General features: G+C 45.8%; 1 protein-coding gene across 3 annotated transcripts in view; it reads left to right on the plus strand.

Annotated features, from left to right (window-relative positions):
* The first annotated feature begins 273 nt into the window (after nucleotides 1–273).
* The window catches only part of Sf3b1 (splicing factor 3b subunit 1), a 50,029-nt gene continuing 37,190 nt past the window's right edge, over nucleotides 274–13,112 (plus strand). For 2 of the 3 annotated variants that reach the window (XR_012908857.1, XM_075956378.1), the window contains exon 1: nucleotides 276–428. Coding sequence is in view for 2 of the 3 variants with exons in the window: in XM_075956378.1 (XP_075812493.1) it covers nucleotides 401–428 (28 nt within the window). In the remaining variant the exon portion in view is untranslated. Of the gene's footprint in view, nucleotides 429–13,112 lie in introns of all 3 variants that reach the window. The other variant, XM_075956376.1, reaches the window with a different exon arrangement.

The raw sequence follows: 13,112 nt of genomic DNA on the forward strand, positions 1-13,112 counted from the left end.
CTCTTTCTTTCTTTTTTGGGGTTTTTCCAGACAGGCTTTCTCCCTGTAGCCCTGGCTTTCTCGGAACTCGTGCTTACAGACCAGTCTGGCCTTGAACTCACGGAGGTCCTTAGGCGTCTGTCCCCCGGCTGGAGTAGCCCTGCGGGGGCGGAGCAGTTCAGGGGGTTCGCTGGCCGTTTAAGGAAGCCGCCGGGGGGCGGGCCCTGACCCCGCCCACTCCCGTCATGCACCTCGCGGTTCTATCTAGGTGGCAGTCGGCTTACGTGCCAGATTGCGGCGCGCGTTCCGGAGCGCGCACGTCGAGCGCGCAGCTCCTCCGTCGGCGGGCGGGCGGCGGCGGCGGCGAGCGGAAGTGCCTGGGAGCGCCAGTTCCGTCTGTGTGTGTGTTCGAGTGGACAAGATGGCGAAGATCGCCAAGACTCACGAAGGTAAGCGGCGCCTGCCTGCCCACGCGCGGCCTCGGCTCGCCAACCCCTCCGCGCCCGGCGCCAGCGGCCTCTCGGCGGCTTCGCCTTGGCCTCTCCGGTCCGGGCCGAATCCCGCACGGCGGGGCCCTGCTTGGCTCCTCGGCGCAGGCCTCTGCCCGCGTAATGGCGTCCTCTGGCTCCCCGGGACCGGCGCTTTGTTCCGCCCTGGCTCCCGCCCTGACCCGATGGCCTCCCTCGGGGGCTCGCCCTGGAGGACTGCGGGGGAGGCGGGCGGTGGGTGGCCGTCTTTCTCGCCCCCCGGGCGCTGTCGTTAGCCGTCGGCAGCCGGGAAGCCGAGATCGGCGGCCGCTGTCGGGCCGCTCTTAACGGAGCGGGCTCCCACGCAGGCCTGTTAGTCCGGAGCTCGGCGATTCGGGCGTCTCCAGGCGCCTGGGTTAGGTTGTGTGGTTCTTGTCCGAAACGATTCGGGCGTAAAACCCGGTAGCTTCCAACCCTGGAGTCACTTTGAGGGTAGCGTTTTTGCTTCGAGGGCTGATTGGCGGGGAAGCAGACGGAAGAAAGAGGGCAGGTTTTATCAGTTGCCAAAGCTTGTAGAGTAGTTGATCATTTTATGGCACGCAGTGGAAACACGACTGGGAGCGTAATGGAACTAGTCCGGATTCCATAAGAAAGTCAGCGGGGAAGACAGGAAGGAATTGAAGTGTGCGAAGCCGAAACCGTATTTCTTGGTTCCGGCTTACCAACCAAAATTTGCGCTGACGACATGGCTTCTCGGAGCCGCTAAACACAGGCTTTCTAAGTGTGTGGGTCCGGTGTTGGTAACCAACTAAGGAGGTCGGAAACTTGACAGCGTGATAGGGAGTCAGATGTGGGACTCTTAATTCTCTTAGAGAACCAAAGGCGGACGTACAGAGAAGTAAAGTAAAGCCAGTACTTTCTGAGAAACTTGGTAACGGAGCCATTAATTTGTGCGTTAGTTACTTTGGAGAGGCGGTGTCGCGGCGCTGATCTAAAAAGGATCCATCAGTTTTAAATTAGGGAAGGACGTCTGAGCCCGAGGGAACATCTTGTTTCAGGCAGGGAGTGAGTCGTGCAGGCTGTGAATGAATCTCTGCCGTGGTAGGAAGAGGCGATGCGAGGAGGAATTCGGGTGTCAATCCAGAGTGAGGAGGACCAAAAGGTGATGAGTTGGGTCATTGGAGGAACTGAAAGTACCAACAGTTTAAAACCAGATCTGTTCCGGCCTTACTCTTCTGTCTTTAAACCTGAAAGTACAAAAACGCCTTTTTGTTTTTGCTTTCTTTTTTGAGATGGTCTCACTGTGTATCATCCTTGGTTGCCCTGAAACTTACCACGTAGACAAGTCTGGCCTCCAAAGAGAGCCATCAACCTGCCTCTGCTTCCCAAGTCCTGGGTTAAAAGCCTGTGCTACCCTGCCGGCCTAGTCTGACACTTTAAAAAGCCAGAAATGTTTTTGGTCTTAACTCTTTTTTTTTTTCAGACATTGTTTGCAAAATAATTAGAAAACTTAAAAATGTTTCTGTTTTTGTTCTGTCAGAGGCAGTTATTTTGTTTTTTCATTCTGGGAACCAATGCGTTTATTGGGCTTACAGAACATAGGTAAGGGGAGGGGTTTACTGACAAGGAGCATGGTTGACCCCAAAGCTGCCAGCCCCTCTGGAAAGTTTCCACAGTCCACGGTGGCTTCCCCTTGGCTGCACAGATGGAGTCCCACCCCTAATATGTCATTTGTGTGTAGCTTTGGTGGCTGACTGCTGTCTTCTGTGTAGCACACTCTTTTTTGTTTGGCTTTTTCTTTGTAGATCAGCTAAACTTGTTGGTCGATTGTAGTTCATTAGCAAAGATCGCGATTTCATTTGGGATTATTTTATCGCTAAATCAAGTGGATGCTATAAAAATGTACAAGTGCCCTACGTCACTGTTGGGTGCTTATCAGAAGGTGATTCAGGGTTTCTTTCTCTCTGCCTCCGAGGGAGGCTGGGATTAAAGGTAAGCTCCACCACTGCCAGGCTGAGGCAGGGTTTATCTATGTAGCCTTGACTAACCTTGTTCTTTTTTTTTTTTTTTTTTTTTTTTTTTTTGGTTTTTCGAGGCAGGGTTTCTCTGTGGCTTTGGAGCCTGTCCTGGAACCAGCTCTGTAGATCAGGCTGGTCTCGAACTCACAGAGATCCGCCTGCCTCTGCCTCCCGAGTGCTGGGATTAATGCCCGGCACTAACCTTGTTCTGTAGACCAGCCTGGCCTCGAACTCAGAGATCCTCTTGCCTCTCTGCCTCCAGAGTTCTGGGATCAAAGTTGTGTACTACAGCCTGGCTGTGTTGGAACTCTATAGATCAGGCTAGCCTTGAACTTTGTTTTGTGTGTCTGTGTGTTTAGAATCACTTCTTTTTTTTTAAATATTTATTATTTATTATGTATACAATAGTCTGTGTGTATGCCGAAGGCCAGAAGAGGGCACCAGACCTTATTACAGATAGGAATTGAACTAACTGGGAATTGAACTCAGGACCTTTGGAAGAGCAGGCAATGCTCTTAACCACTAAGCCATCTCTCCAGCCCCTAGAATCACTTCTTTCTCTGTGGTTCTGGACATCCAAGAACTCAATGGTAGACTAGAGTGGTTTCCAGGAGATTGACGCTGCCTCCCAAGCGCTGGGATCAAAGGTGTGCACCACCATGCCTGGCTAGAATAGTTTTTTTGAAAGTTTTTTACATTTATATTTGCTTTGCAGAGTTGAGAGGATAACGTGAAGTCTGTCCCCTCTTCCGTGGTGTAGGTTCTGGCAGTTGAACTACTGTCGGACGTGGCAGGGGCACATTCACCCTTAATCATAATGTCTGAAGCGTCTCTTTAATACACAGGAATGATTTATCCCGCGAGAGCTCTAGGATCTAGGATCTAGGTGCATAATAGGTAGTCAAGTGTTGGATCAACATTTATTTGATATGTTGGATTTATTACTTTTGGGGGAAAAAGTCTCTTGTAGTCGAGGCTGGCCTTGACTCCCGATTTTCTGTCTTTTAAGTGCTGGGATTGTAGGCTTGCGAATCCACACATAAACAGGATCATGTTTATTTTTTATTTTAATGTTCTATTATTTATTCATTGTGTGTTTATGTATTCTTGCCTCTGTAACCATGTGAAGTCAGCGGACTGCGTCTTGGGATCCAACAGGTCATCAGGCTTGCTGCATCAGGACTTCTCCTTTGTTTTGAAAGGAAATTATTGTGTACCCCTAAGCTGGCTGGCTAGGGTCTTGCTTTGAGTCTTTGTTTTTTTTGTTTTTTTGAAACAGGATTTCTTTGTGTAACCCTGGCTGTCCTGGAACTTTGGCCTCCATCTCAGGGATTCACCTTTCTCTGTGTTCCAGGCGCTAGCATTAATAAAGACATGGCTTGGCCTCACTTTGTGTCTTAAACTGGCCTCAAACTTGGAGGAATTCTTTGGCTCCTGAATGGTGGGATTTTGGCCTGTACCACTATGTCTTTGAGATATCTCTCCCCCTCTTCTCTCTCTAAACTAGGGATTAATCCTCAGGATTCTGTAACTTCTGAAACACAAGTGTTTGCCATTGACTTATACCCCTCACTCTGAAAAGGAGCATCTTAAAACTCAGTTTTAGGTAGGAAATGGCTTATTGCTTTGAGAACCTTCTTCATTGAGAGGAAAAGTTGGTTTACTATCAGATTTGATAGGCTTGCAGCGCTACAAGATTGGATTTTGGTTTCCTAGTGAGTATAAAGTGCCACCTTCCTTCCCCCATGTAACAAGTTACTGTGTGTGTGTTTGCATGTATGTATGTGTGTGACACATGTGTGCCTAGGCACCTCCACCTGTGCACACCAGTGTATGCTCGCTCATGGAGGTCAAAGGAGGCAGATGGGTTTATTCCCGTGAGGCAGAGTGTGAGCCTGGAGCTGTGCTGCAAGCCCTAGCATCCCCTTCCTTCTCTGCTCTGGAGTTACAGAGGGGCAGGACTAGACCAGTCTTTTTAACATGGCTTTTGGGGATTTGAATTTAGGTCCTCTGCAAGCATTCTTATTGGCTGAGCCATCTTTCCATCTCATAGATGATTTTTGTGTTTTAGCAAAGTCTTTGGATAATTTCGTTGTATAGGCAGTCATTCTTAGGTTATTGGAGAAATTGAGAATGGGACTTGGATTTGAATTTACTGGAATAATTTATTTCTCATTAATAATGGTTTCTGTATGCTCAAGCATTTGTTGTGTCTTGTTTATTTTGTTTTTGGTTTTTCGAGACAAGGTTTCTCTGTGTAGTCCTGACTGTCCTGGAACTTGCTCAGTAGACCAAGCTGGTCTTGAATCTTCCTGTGATCTGCTTGTCTCTGCTTCCCAGTGCTGGGATTAAAGGCGTGCCACACCATTTATTTTATTTTATTATTATTATTTTTTTTTTGAGACAAAACCCTGTCTAACAGTCATCCTTTGTGTACCTTTGGAGCCTGTCCTGGAAGTAGCTCTTGCAGATCAGGCTGGGCTTGATAAGAGTGATCTGCCTACCCCTACCGTCCCGAGTACTGAGTACTGCGATTAAAGGCCCAGTGGTTTTGTTTATTTTTAAAGTAATGACTACCACTTGACTCTTGGGAGGTAAATCACTGTTTTTGTATAGAAATAGGTTATGGTTATGTTTTCTTTCTATGGGAGTTTTCCCCTTGTTTTTTGTTTTGTTTTGGCCTTTTTTTCTGTTCCGTTTGAAGGGTCTCTCTCATTGCCCAGGTTGGCTTCAGTCAAACTTGCCTTGTATCTGAGTTTGTCCTTGGATTTCTGACCCTCCTCCCTCTGTCTCAGAAGAGCTGCTATCTCATATACTCCCATCAGGCCTCACTTGCACAGTTCTGTTCTCAGGCTTGGATTTCTGACCCTCCTCCGTCTGTCTCAGACGAGCTGCTATCTCAGATACTCCCATCAGGCCTCACTTGCATGGTTCTGTTCTCAGGCTATTGATTCCTGTTACTGAACCAAACTGAAGATTTTTCTTGTTTTTTTTTTCTTCCCCCAAACATTTCTGTCTCTTTGAGATGTGAGGAATGTTGCCCAAGGTGACCTTGACTTTTCTTTTTATTTCTGTGTCTTTTTGTCACATGGGTTCACTTTTGTGGCCTTGGCTGACCTGGAATTCATTACGAAGACCAGGTTTGTCTTGAACTGATAGAGGTTCACCTGCCTGTCTCCTGAGTGCTGGGACTAAAGGCCCGTGCTACCATTACGAATGGCTGACCTTGAGTTTTTGGTCTTCTCTAACGGATTATAGGGTGAACAACACTGCCTGGTTTATGTAGTGCTGTAGAGGGAATCTAGGATTTCATGTATGCTAGGCAACAGAGCAGTATCCCATATTGCTTTTCAAACATTTCTGCTAGAATCATCTCTCTTTAACCAAGCTGAATTTTTTAAAGATGCATTTTATTCTTTATGTGCTTGTGTTATTTTTCTCTGTGTGTATGCACACGTGTGTTCCGGTGGCCGTAAAGTCAAAGAAGTGTGTCCAGTTCCGTAAAATTGACATAGGTGCTAGGAACTGCACTCTGGTTAAGAGCAGTTAATCAAGAGTTCTTAACTGCTGAGCTAGCTCTTGTCCCCAAACTGATTATTTCTTAATTGATCAGTGTGCCTTCTGTTTTCCATGATTGAAAGGTAAGAACTAGACTTAATCACACCAATTATGATCTTTTAGGCATTTTTGCATTAAATTATGTATACTTGTGAGTGAGCACAGTCTTACTGTCTAGCAGTTTGGAGATACGGCTGTCTCTAGTTTATGCAGTTATCGTTAGTGGATGTGAGTGCAGTGCCTTTGGAGGCCAGACGCGGCGTCATCTACCCTTAGCTAGAGAAGAGGCATTGCGATTCCTGCCATGAATGCTGAATGTCTGTCTACTGCAGGAGCAGTACCTCCTCCTAACTGCTGAACCGTCTGTCTAGCTCCTGTCAACAATTGCTTGAGTTAGAGTATCCCAAAGCTGAGAAAGATTTCCCGTTTGTTTTGTCTGAGTAAATGGCTGAAAAAGAGATACTTCAATGTAATTTTTCCTTTGGTTGCTAGTAAAAATAAAAAGTTACACTTGTGTAATGATTTTGAATTTTTCTGTAGAATTATTTTGGAATTGATTAAGTAGTCTTCTGGTATTCAGTAAAAAATACACTATCTTTTAAATTTTTTTTATTAGCCCCTGTAATGGTGTACACCTTTAATCCTTTCACATGGGAGGCAGGCAGGTGGACCTCTGAATTTGAGGCCAGCTTGGTCTCCATAGTGAGTTTGAGGACAGCCAGCGCAATATAGTAAAATCCTGACTAACTTGCCTCCTCCGTACCATTTTTTTTTCCTGTGCATGAATGTGCATGCATGAATGTGCATGCATGCATGTCTTTGCACCACTTGCGTGCCTAGTGCCTGAGGAGGCCTGAAGAGGGTTTCAAATTCCCTGGTGCTGGAGTTACAGGTGGTTGTGAGCTGCCTTGTGGGTGTTAGTAACCATAGAATGGAAGAACAGCCAGTGCTCTTAACTGCTGAGCCATCTCTCCAGGTAAAGTTTTTTCTTTCTTTCTTTTTTTATTGATTTTTATTTTTTATTTTATTTTTTTTTTGAATTTTCAAGACAGGGGTTTCTCCGTAGCTTTTTGGTTTCTGTCCTGGAACTAGCTCTTGTAGACCAGGCTGGCCTCGAACTCACAGAGATCCACCTGTCTCTGCCTCCCAAGTGCTGGGATTAAAGGCGTGCGCCACCACCGCCCGGCTATTGATTTTTATTGAGCTCTACATTTTTCTCTGCTCCTTTCCCTGCCTCTCCCTTCCCCTTTTCAATCCTCCCCCAAGCTTTCCATGCTCCCAATTTACTCAGGAGATCTTGTCTTTTTCTACTTTCTACTTCCCATGAAGATTATATCTATGTAAGTCTCAGTGTCTGTATTGTCGTCTAAGTTCTCTGGGATTGTGGTTTGTAGGCTGGTTTTCTTTGCTTTATGTTTAAAAACCACCTATGAGTACATGTGATAATTGTCTTTCTGGGTCTGGGTTACCTCACTCAAAATAATGTTTTCTAGTTCCATCCATTTTCCTGCAAAATTCAAGATGTCATTATTTTTTTCTGCTGTGTAGTACATTGTGTAAATGTACCACATTTTCCTTATCCATTCTTTGGTCGAAGGGCATTTAGGTTGTTTCCAGGTTCTGGCTATAACAAACAATGCTGCTATGAACATGGTTCTTTTTTTTTTTTTTTTTTTTTTTGCTTTTTCGAGACAGGGTTTCTCTGTGGCTTTGGAGCCTGTCCTGGAACTAGCTCTGTAGACCAGGCTGGTCTCGAACTCACAGAGATCCGCCTGCCTCTGCCTCCCGAGTGCTGGGATTAAAGGCGTGTGCCACCATCGCCCGGCTGAACATGGTTCTTGTGGCACGGTTGAGCATCCTTTGGGTATCTACCCAAACGTGGTATTACTGGATCTTGAGGAAGGTTGTTTTCTAATTTTCTGAGAAATCGCCACACTGACATCCAAAGTGCATTGCTTGCACTCAACACCAGCAATGCAAGAGTGTTCCCCTTTCCCCACAACCTCCCCAGCATAAGTTGCCATCAGTGTTTTTTATCTTGGCCATTCTTACAGGTGTAAGATGGACTCTCAGAGTTGTTTTGATTTGCATTTCTCTGACGACTAAGGATGTTGAACATTTCCTTAAGTGTCTTTCAGCCATTTTAGATTCCTCTGTTGAGAGTTCTGTTTAGGTCTGTACACCATTTTTTAAAATTGGATTATGTGTTCTTTTGATAACCAATTTCTTGTTCTTTGTATATTTTTGAGATCAGACCTCTGTCTGAAGTGGGGTTAGTGAAGATCTTTTCCCATTCTGTAGGCTATTGTTTTGTCTTGTTGACCCGGTCTTTTGCTTTACAGAAGCTTTTCAGTCTCAGGAGGTCCCATTTATTAATTGTTTCTCGCAGTGTCTGTGCTGCTGGGATATTTAGGAAGTGGTTCCCTGTGCCAATGCGTTCAAGTGTCCCACTTTCTCTTCTATAAGGTTCAATGTGGCTGGCTTTATGTTGAGGTCTTTGATCCATCTGGACTTGAGTTTTGTGCATGGTGATAGATATGGGTCTATTTTCATTCTTGTACATGTTGCTATCCAGTTATGCCAGCACCATTAATTAAATATGCTTTATTTTTTCCATTTGATATTTTTCGCTTCTTTGTCAAAAATCAGGTGTTCGAATGTGTGTGAATTGATAATCCGGGTCTTTTTTTGGGGGTGGGGGGAGACACTATGTATCTCTGGTTGACCTGGAACTCACAGAAATCCTCCTGCCTCTGCCTCTTGAGTGCTGGGATTAATAAAGGCATGCAACACCCTGTCCACCAAAGTGTACACTTGATCTGTTGGGACCTTGGTTAAAGAAATGGTAGAGTTTGCAGAACAGAGGAGCTCTCTCTGGGGTGCCTTTTCAGAGTTGAGAGATTCCTGCCCTACCAATCGCCTCCATCTGGAAGGAAATAGCTGTCGTAGATCAGACCAAAAGAAGTCAGTGAACAGCTTATGGTAGCGGATGTCCAGAACTACATGGGGAAACCCTATCTCAGAAAAAAAAAAGCCAGTGGAATTAGCACCTGAGGGCCTGTCTTTGTGAAAATGAAGAGGAGGCTTCAAGGAGGGTGCGCTGCCAGCTGGAGTCAGCAGTGTTTCAGGCGTAGGAAAGAGGAGAGTGCGGAAGGGCAGCCCAGTGAAGAGCTCACAGAGCTGCCTCACGCAGCTGCAGCTGCGACAGTCTAGGTGTAACAGATGAGTTTGCTCTTCTCTCTCGCTTGAAAGTTAGATTTTTTTTTTTTTGGTTTTTCGAGACAGGGTTTCTCTGTGGTTTTGGAGTCTGTCCTGGAACTAGCTCTTGTAGACCAGGCTGGTCTCGAACTCACAGAGATCCGCCTGCCTCTGCCTCCCAAGTGCTGGGATTAAAGGCGTGCGCCACCACCGCCCGGCTCAAAAGTTAGATGTTTCCCATCTTTTTAAAATTTTTTTAGGTTTATTTATCTTCTGTGTACATGTGGTTGCCTACATGTGTGTGTACAACATGTATGTGCAGTGCCCAGAGTTCAGAAGAAAGCATCAGATTCCCTGGAACTGGTTGTGAGCCGTCATGTGGGTGCTGGGAACTGAACCCGGGTCCTCTGCTACAGCTGGGAACTGAACCCCGGTCCTCTGCTACAGCAGCAGGTGCTCCTAACCAGTAAGCATCTCGCCAGCACTGATGTTTCCCATCTCTTGTTTGTTTCTCTGGTGCTGAGGATTGAATCCAGGGCTTCATGAATGCTAGACAAACCTGAGGCATATCCACAAAGTATATTTAGAATAAATTGTCAAATATGCCTGGCAGTGGTGGCGCACACCTTTAATCCCAGCACTAAGGAGGCAGAGGCAGGTGGATCTCTGTGAGTTCCAGGCCAGCCTTGTCTACAAAGCAAGTTCCAGAACAGCCAGGCAACACAGAGAAACCCTGTCTAAAAAGCAATGCCAAAAATGTCAGCCACCCAGATAATTCACAGACTCATTACCACTGCTAACATCAGTCTTGTAATTTCTGGGAAGGATGTGCTTCTAATAGGTATGTCAAGAATCAAATTCCTCTCCAAACCAAAAAAAAAAAAATTATCTTGTTGGGGTTTCAGTTGAATGCCATTTCCTTGTACTTCATTGGAGCAGATCCTGCATTTAGACATTTGAAAAATATCTTCACATGTAGAAAACTATTACCTCCAAGTAGAAACCAGTCAACTGGGAAAAGTGATGGTAGAGGGGCAAAGGAGCTGGAAACTAAGGATGGCGGACCGTATCTTTAATATTGTTCTCAGGAGGCTGAGGCAAGAGGATTGCCAGGAGTTTGAGGTCAGTCTGGGCAACATTGAAAGGCTTTGTCTCAGAAATAAAAAAAGCCACACATGTTAGTCCAAGGGATTTGACCTGTAAAAAGTAAAGGGGCCGGGAGGAAGTTTTCTAGTGATTGTTAATAATTCGGGTCCTGAGCTCTTAAAGGAGGTTCTGAGTTCCTGTGTGTGAGCATCAGGATGCCAGTGTGATCAGGTCATCTTGACTGAGGTGGTCTTCTACTGATGATGTGGAACCATCGCAGGCTGTTCAGATGGCCTCGGTTGCCTGTTTCCTTCCAGAGTCCTGATGGAAGTGGTGGTTGTGATTTTTTCCAAAGCTTAAATCAGAGAGAAGCAGAGGCAGGCCAAACTCTTGAGTTCAAGGACAGCCAAGGCTACATAGTGAGCCCCTGCCTCAAAGTAACCCTTTCCTTCACCAACCAAAGCAACAACAAACCTGGTGGTTCTGCTTGAAACCCTAGTATTCCTGAGGCAAGGGGGAGGATTACACCAAGTTGAGGCCAGCAGCCTGTCTACATTGAGAATTCCCGGTCAGCCAAGGGTTACCTGTCTCAAAACATACACACAGAAGCAAGAACTAACACCCCACTAAAGTGTTAGGTGCATATTGTAAGGGAGAAAAGCCTTAAATAGTTCAGAAAAGAGCGTTCACATGTTAACCAGTTCTCCTAACTACCAAGAGGCCTCCTAGTATTCCTCTAGGAATAGAACAGTGCCAGACATAAGAAGAAATTTAAAATAGTCTCTACCATTCTGTACTTAACTATCCTCCCTGTTTTTTCTTCTCTCTTCCTCTCTCTTCTCCTCCCTCCTTCCCTTAAGTTTAGGGCTCTCTACATAGCTCTGGCTGTCCTGGAACTCAGTATGTAGACCTGGCTGCTGCCTCCACACTGACTAGAGCTCCAGCTGCCTCTGCTTCTCTTCCCCCCAGGTGCTGGAATTAAAGGCATGCATCACTATGCCAGCTCAGTTTTTTTTTTTCCCCTGAGACAGGGTTTCTCTGTGGCTTTGGAGCCTGTCCTGGAACTAGTTCTTGTAGACCAGGCTGGTCTCGAACTCACAGAGATCCACCTGCCTCTGCCTCCCAAGTGCTGGGATTAAAGGCGTGCACCACCATCGCTTGGCTCCGGCTCAGTTTTTTGAAATACAAACCATAAACAGTTAAAAGAGATAATGGCAAAAAATAAACCAGGAAAATGTAGCTGAAATTAGGGTTATTCTGACAGTGCTTATGTACAGTTTTAAAGGACATAATTAATACAGAGGGATAGTAATTAATAATTAATACAGAGTGTCAGTTATTCTGACAGTGCTTATGTACAGTTTTAAAGGACATAATTAACACAGAGGGATAGTAGTGTCTTTGAAGGTGGTGCTGTAATACATGCTAAGAATTTTGAGACGTAAAGCAAAAACAAAAAAAATGGAGACAGCAAACCAATTACTTACTTTTTAAAAAGATTTGTTTATGTGTATGGGTGTTTTGCCTGCATGTATGTCTCTGCAACACATGTTGTGCCCGGGGAGGCCAGAAAAGGGTGTCAGATGCTCTTAGCTGGAGTGTGGTTGCTTGACCATACTTGGTCTTCTTAACCGCTGAGCCATCTTTCCAGCTTCTTGTGGCCTCTTGTTTGTTTTTTGAGACAAGGTTTCTCTATTTATATAGCCTTGGCTGTCCTGGAACTTGCTCTGTAGACCAGGCTGGCCTCAAACTCAAAGAAATCCACTTGCCTCTGCCTCCTCAATGCTGAGATTAAAGGTGTGCACCTCTGCCACCTGACTTTCTGGCTTTTGTTACCTCTTTATTTCCTTGGGCCTACCCCTTTCTTTCTTACCGGGGTCCAGCTAGCTAGTCTTTGGACTATATAAACTTGTGTCAGTGGGATTCCTGTAACTAGTGAAGGAGCATGTCTCTGTTCATAGCCTGTAAGACCTACCCATACTACCCAACCAAGCTGGTCTTAAAATTATGATGTAGCTAAAGATGGTCTTGAATTCCTGTCTCTTCTTCTGGGTTTCTGGGGTTACAGATTGGGAGTTACTATACTTGTCTGTACAGTGCTGGGGAGTTTGGTTTCAGTACACCCAAAGCAGTGTGTATTGAAAAGAAAAGTAGAGTGCTGGTCATGCTCACTGACACATGTAGTTTTAGCATTTAGGAATCTGATCCCTGGAACTCGTGTAAAAGCTAGATGTGTAAAGAGTTAGATACATAAAAGTGGGCATGTAACTTCAGTACTCTCACTGCAAGATGGAAAATAAAGAAATGCCTGGAAGGTTTTGGGCCAGCTACTGGAGTCCACTGTACAGTTGAGAAACCAGAGAGGTCCTGACCTAGGAGGTGGGAGGGGGTGGCTCACCAACAGGTTCATTACCTGCTGGGCCGTTTTGTTGGCCCCACTGTGCCCAGTTCAGTCCTGTTTTTTTTTTTTTTTACATTTTTTTTATTGATAAAAGAAGAATAAAGAAAAAAAACAAATTTCCACCTCCTCCCAGCCTCCCCTTTCCCTCCCCCTCCTCCCACTCTTCTCCCCCTCCTCCCACTCTTCTCCCCCTCCTCCCACCCCTCTCCCCTTACCCCCACTCCTCTCCCCCTCTCTCTCCAGTCCAAAGAGCAGTCAGGGTTCCCTGCCCTGTGGTAAGTCCTAGGTCCTCCCCCCTCCGTCCATATCTAGGAAGGTGAACATCCAAACTGGCTAGGCTCCCACCAAGCCAGCAGATTGCGTAGGATCAAAACTGCGTGCCATTGTCCTTGGCGTCTCATCAGC

The sequence above is a fragment of the Microtus pennsylvanicus genome, chromosome 22 (assembly GCF_037038515.1).
Source record: "Microtus pennsylvanicus isolate mMicPen1 chromosome 22, mMicPen1.hap1, whole genome shotgun sequence".
NCBI classification, from domain to species: domain Eukaryota; kingdom Metazoa; phylum Chordata; class Mammalia; order Rodentia; family Cricetidae; genus Microtus; species Microtus pennsylvanicus.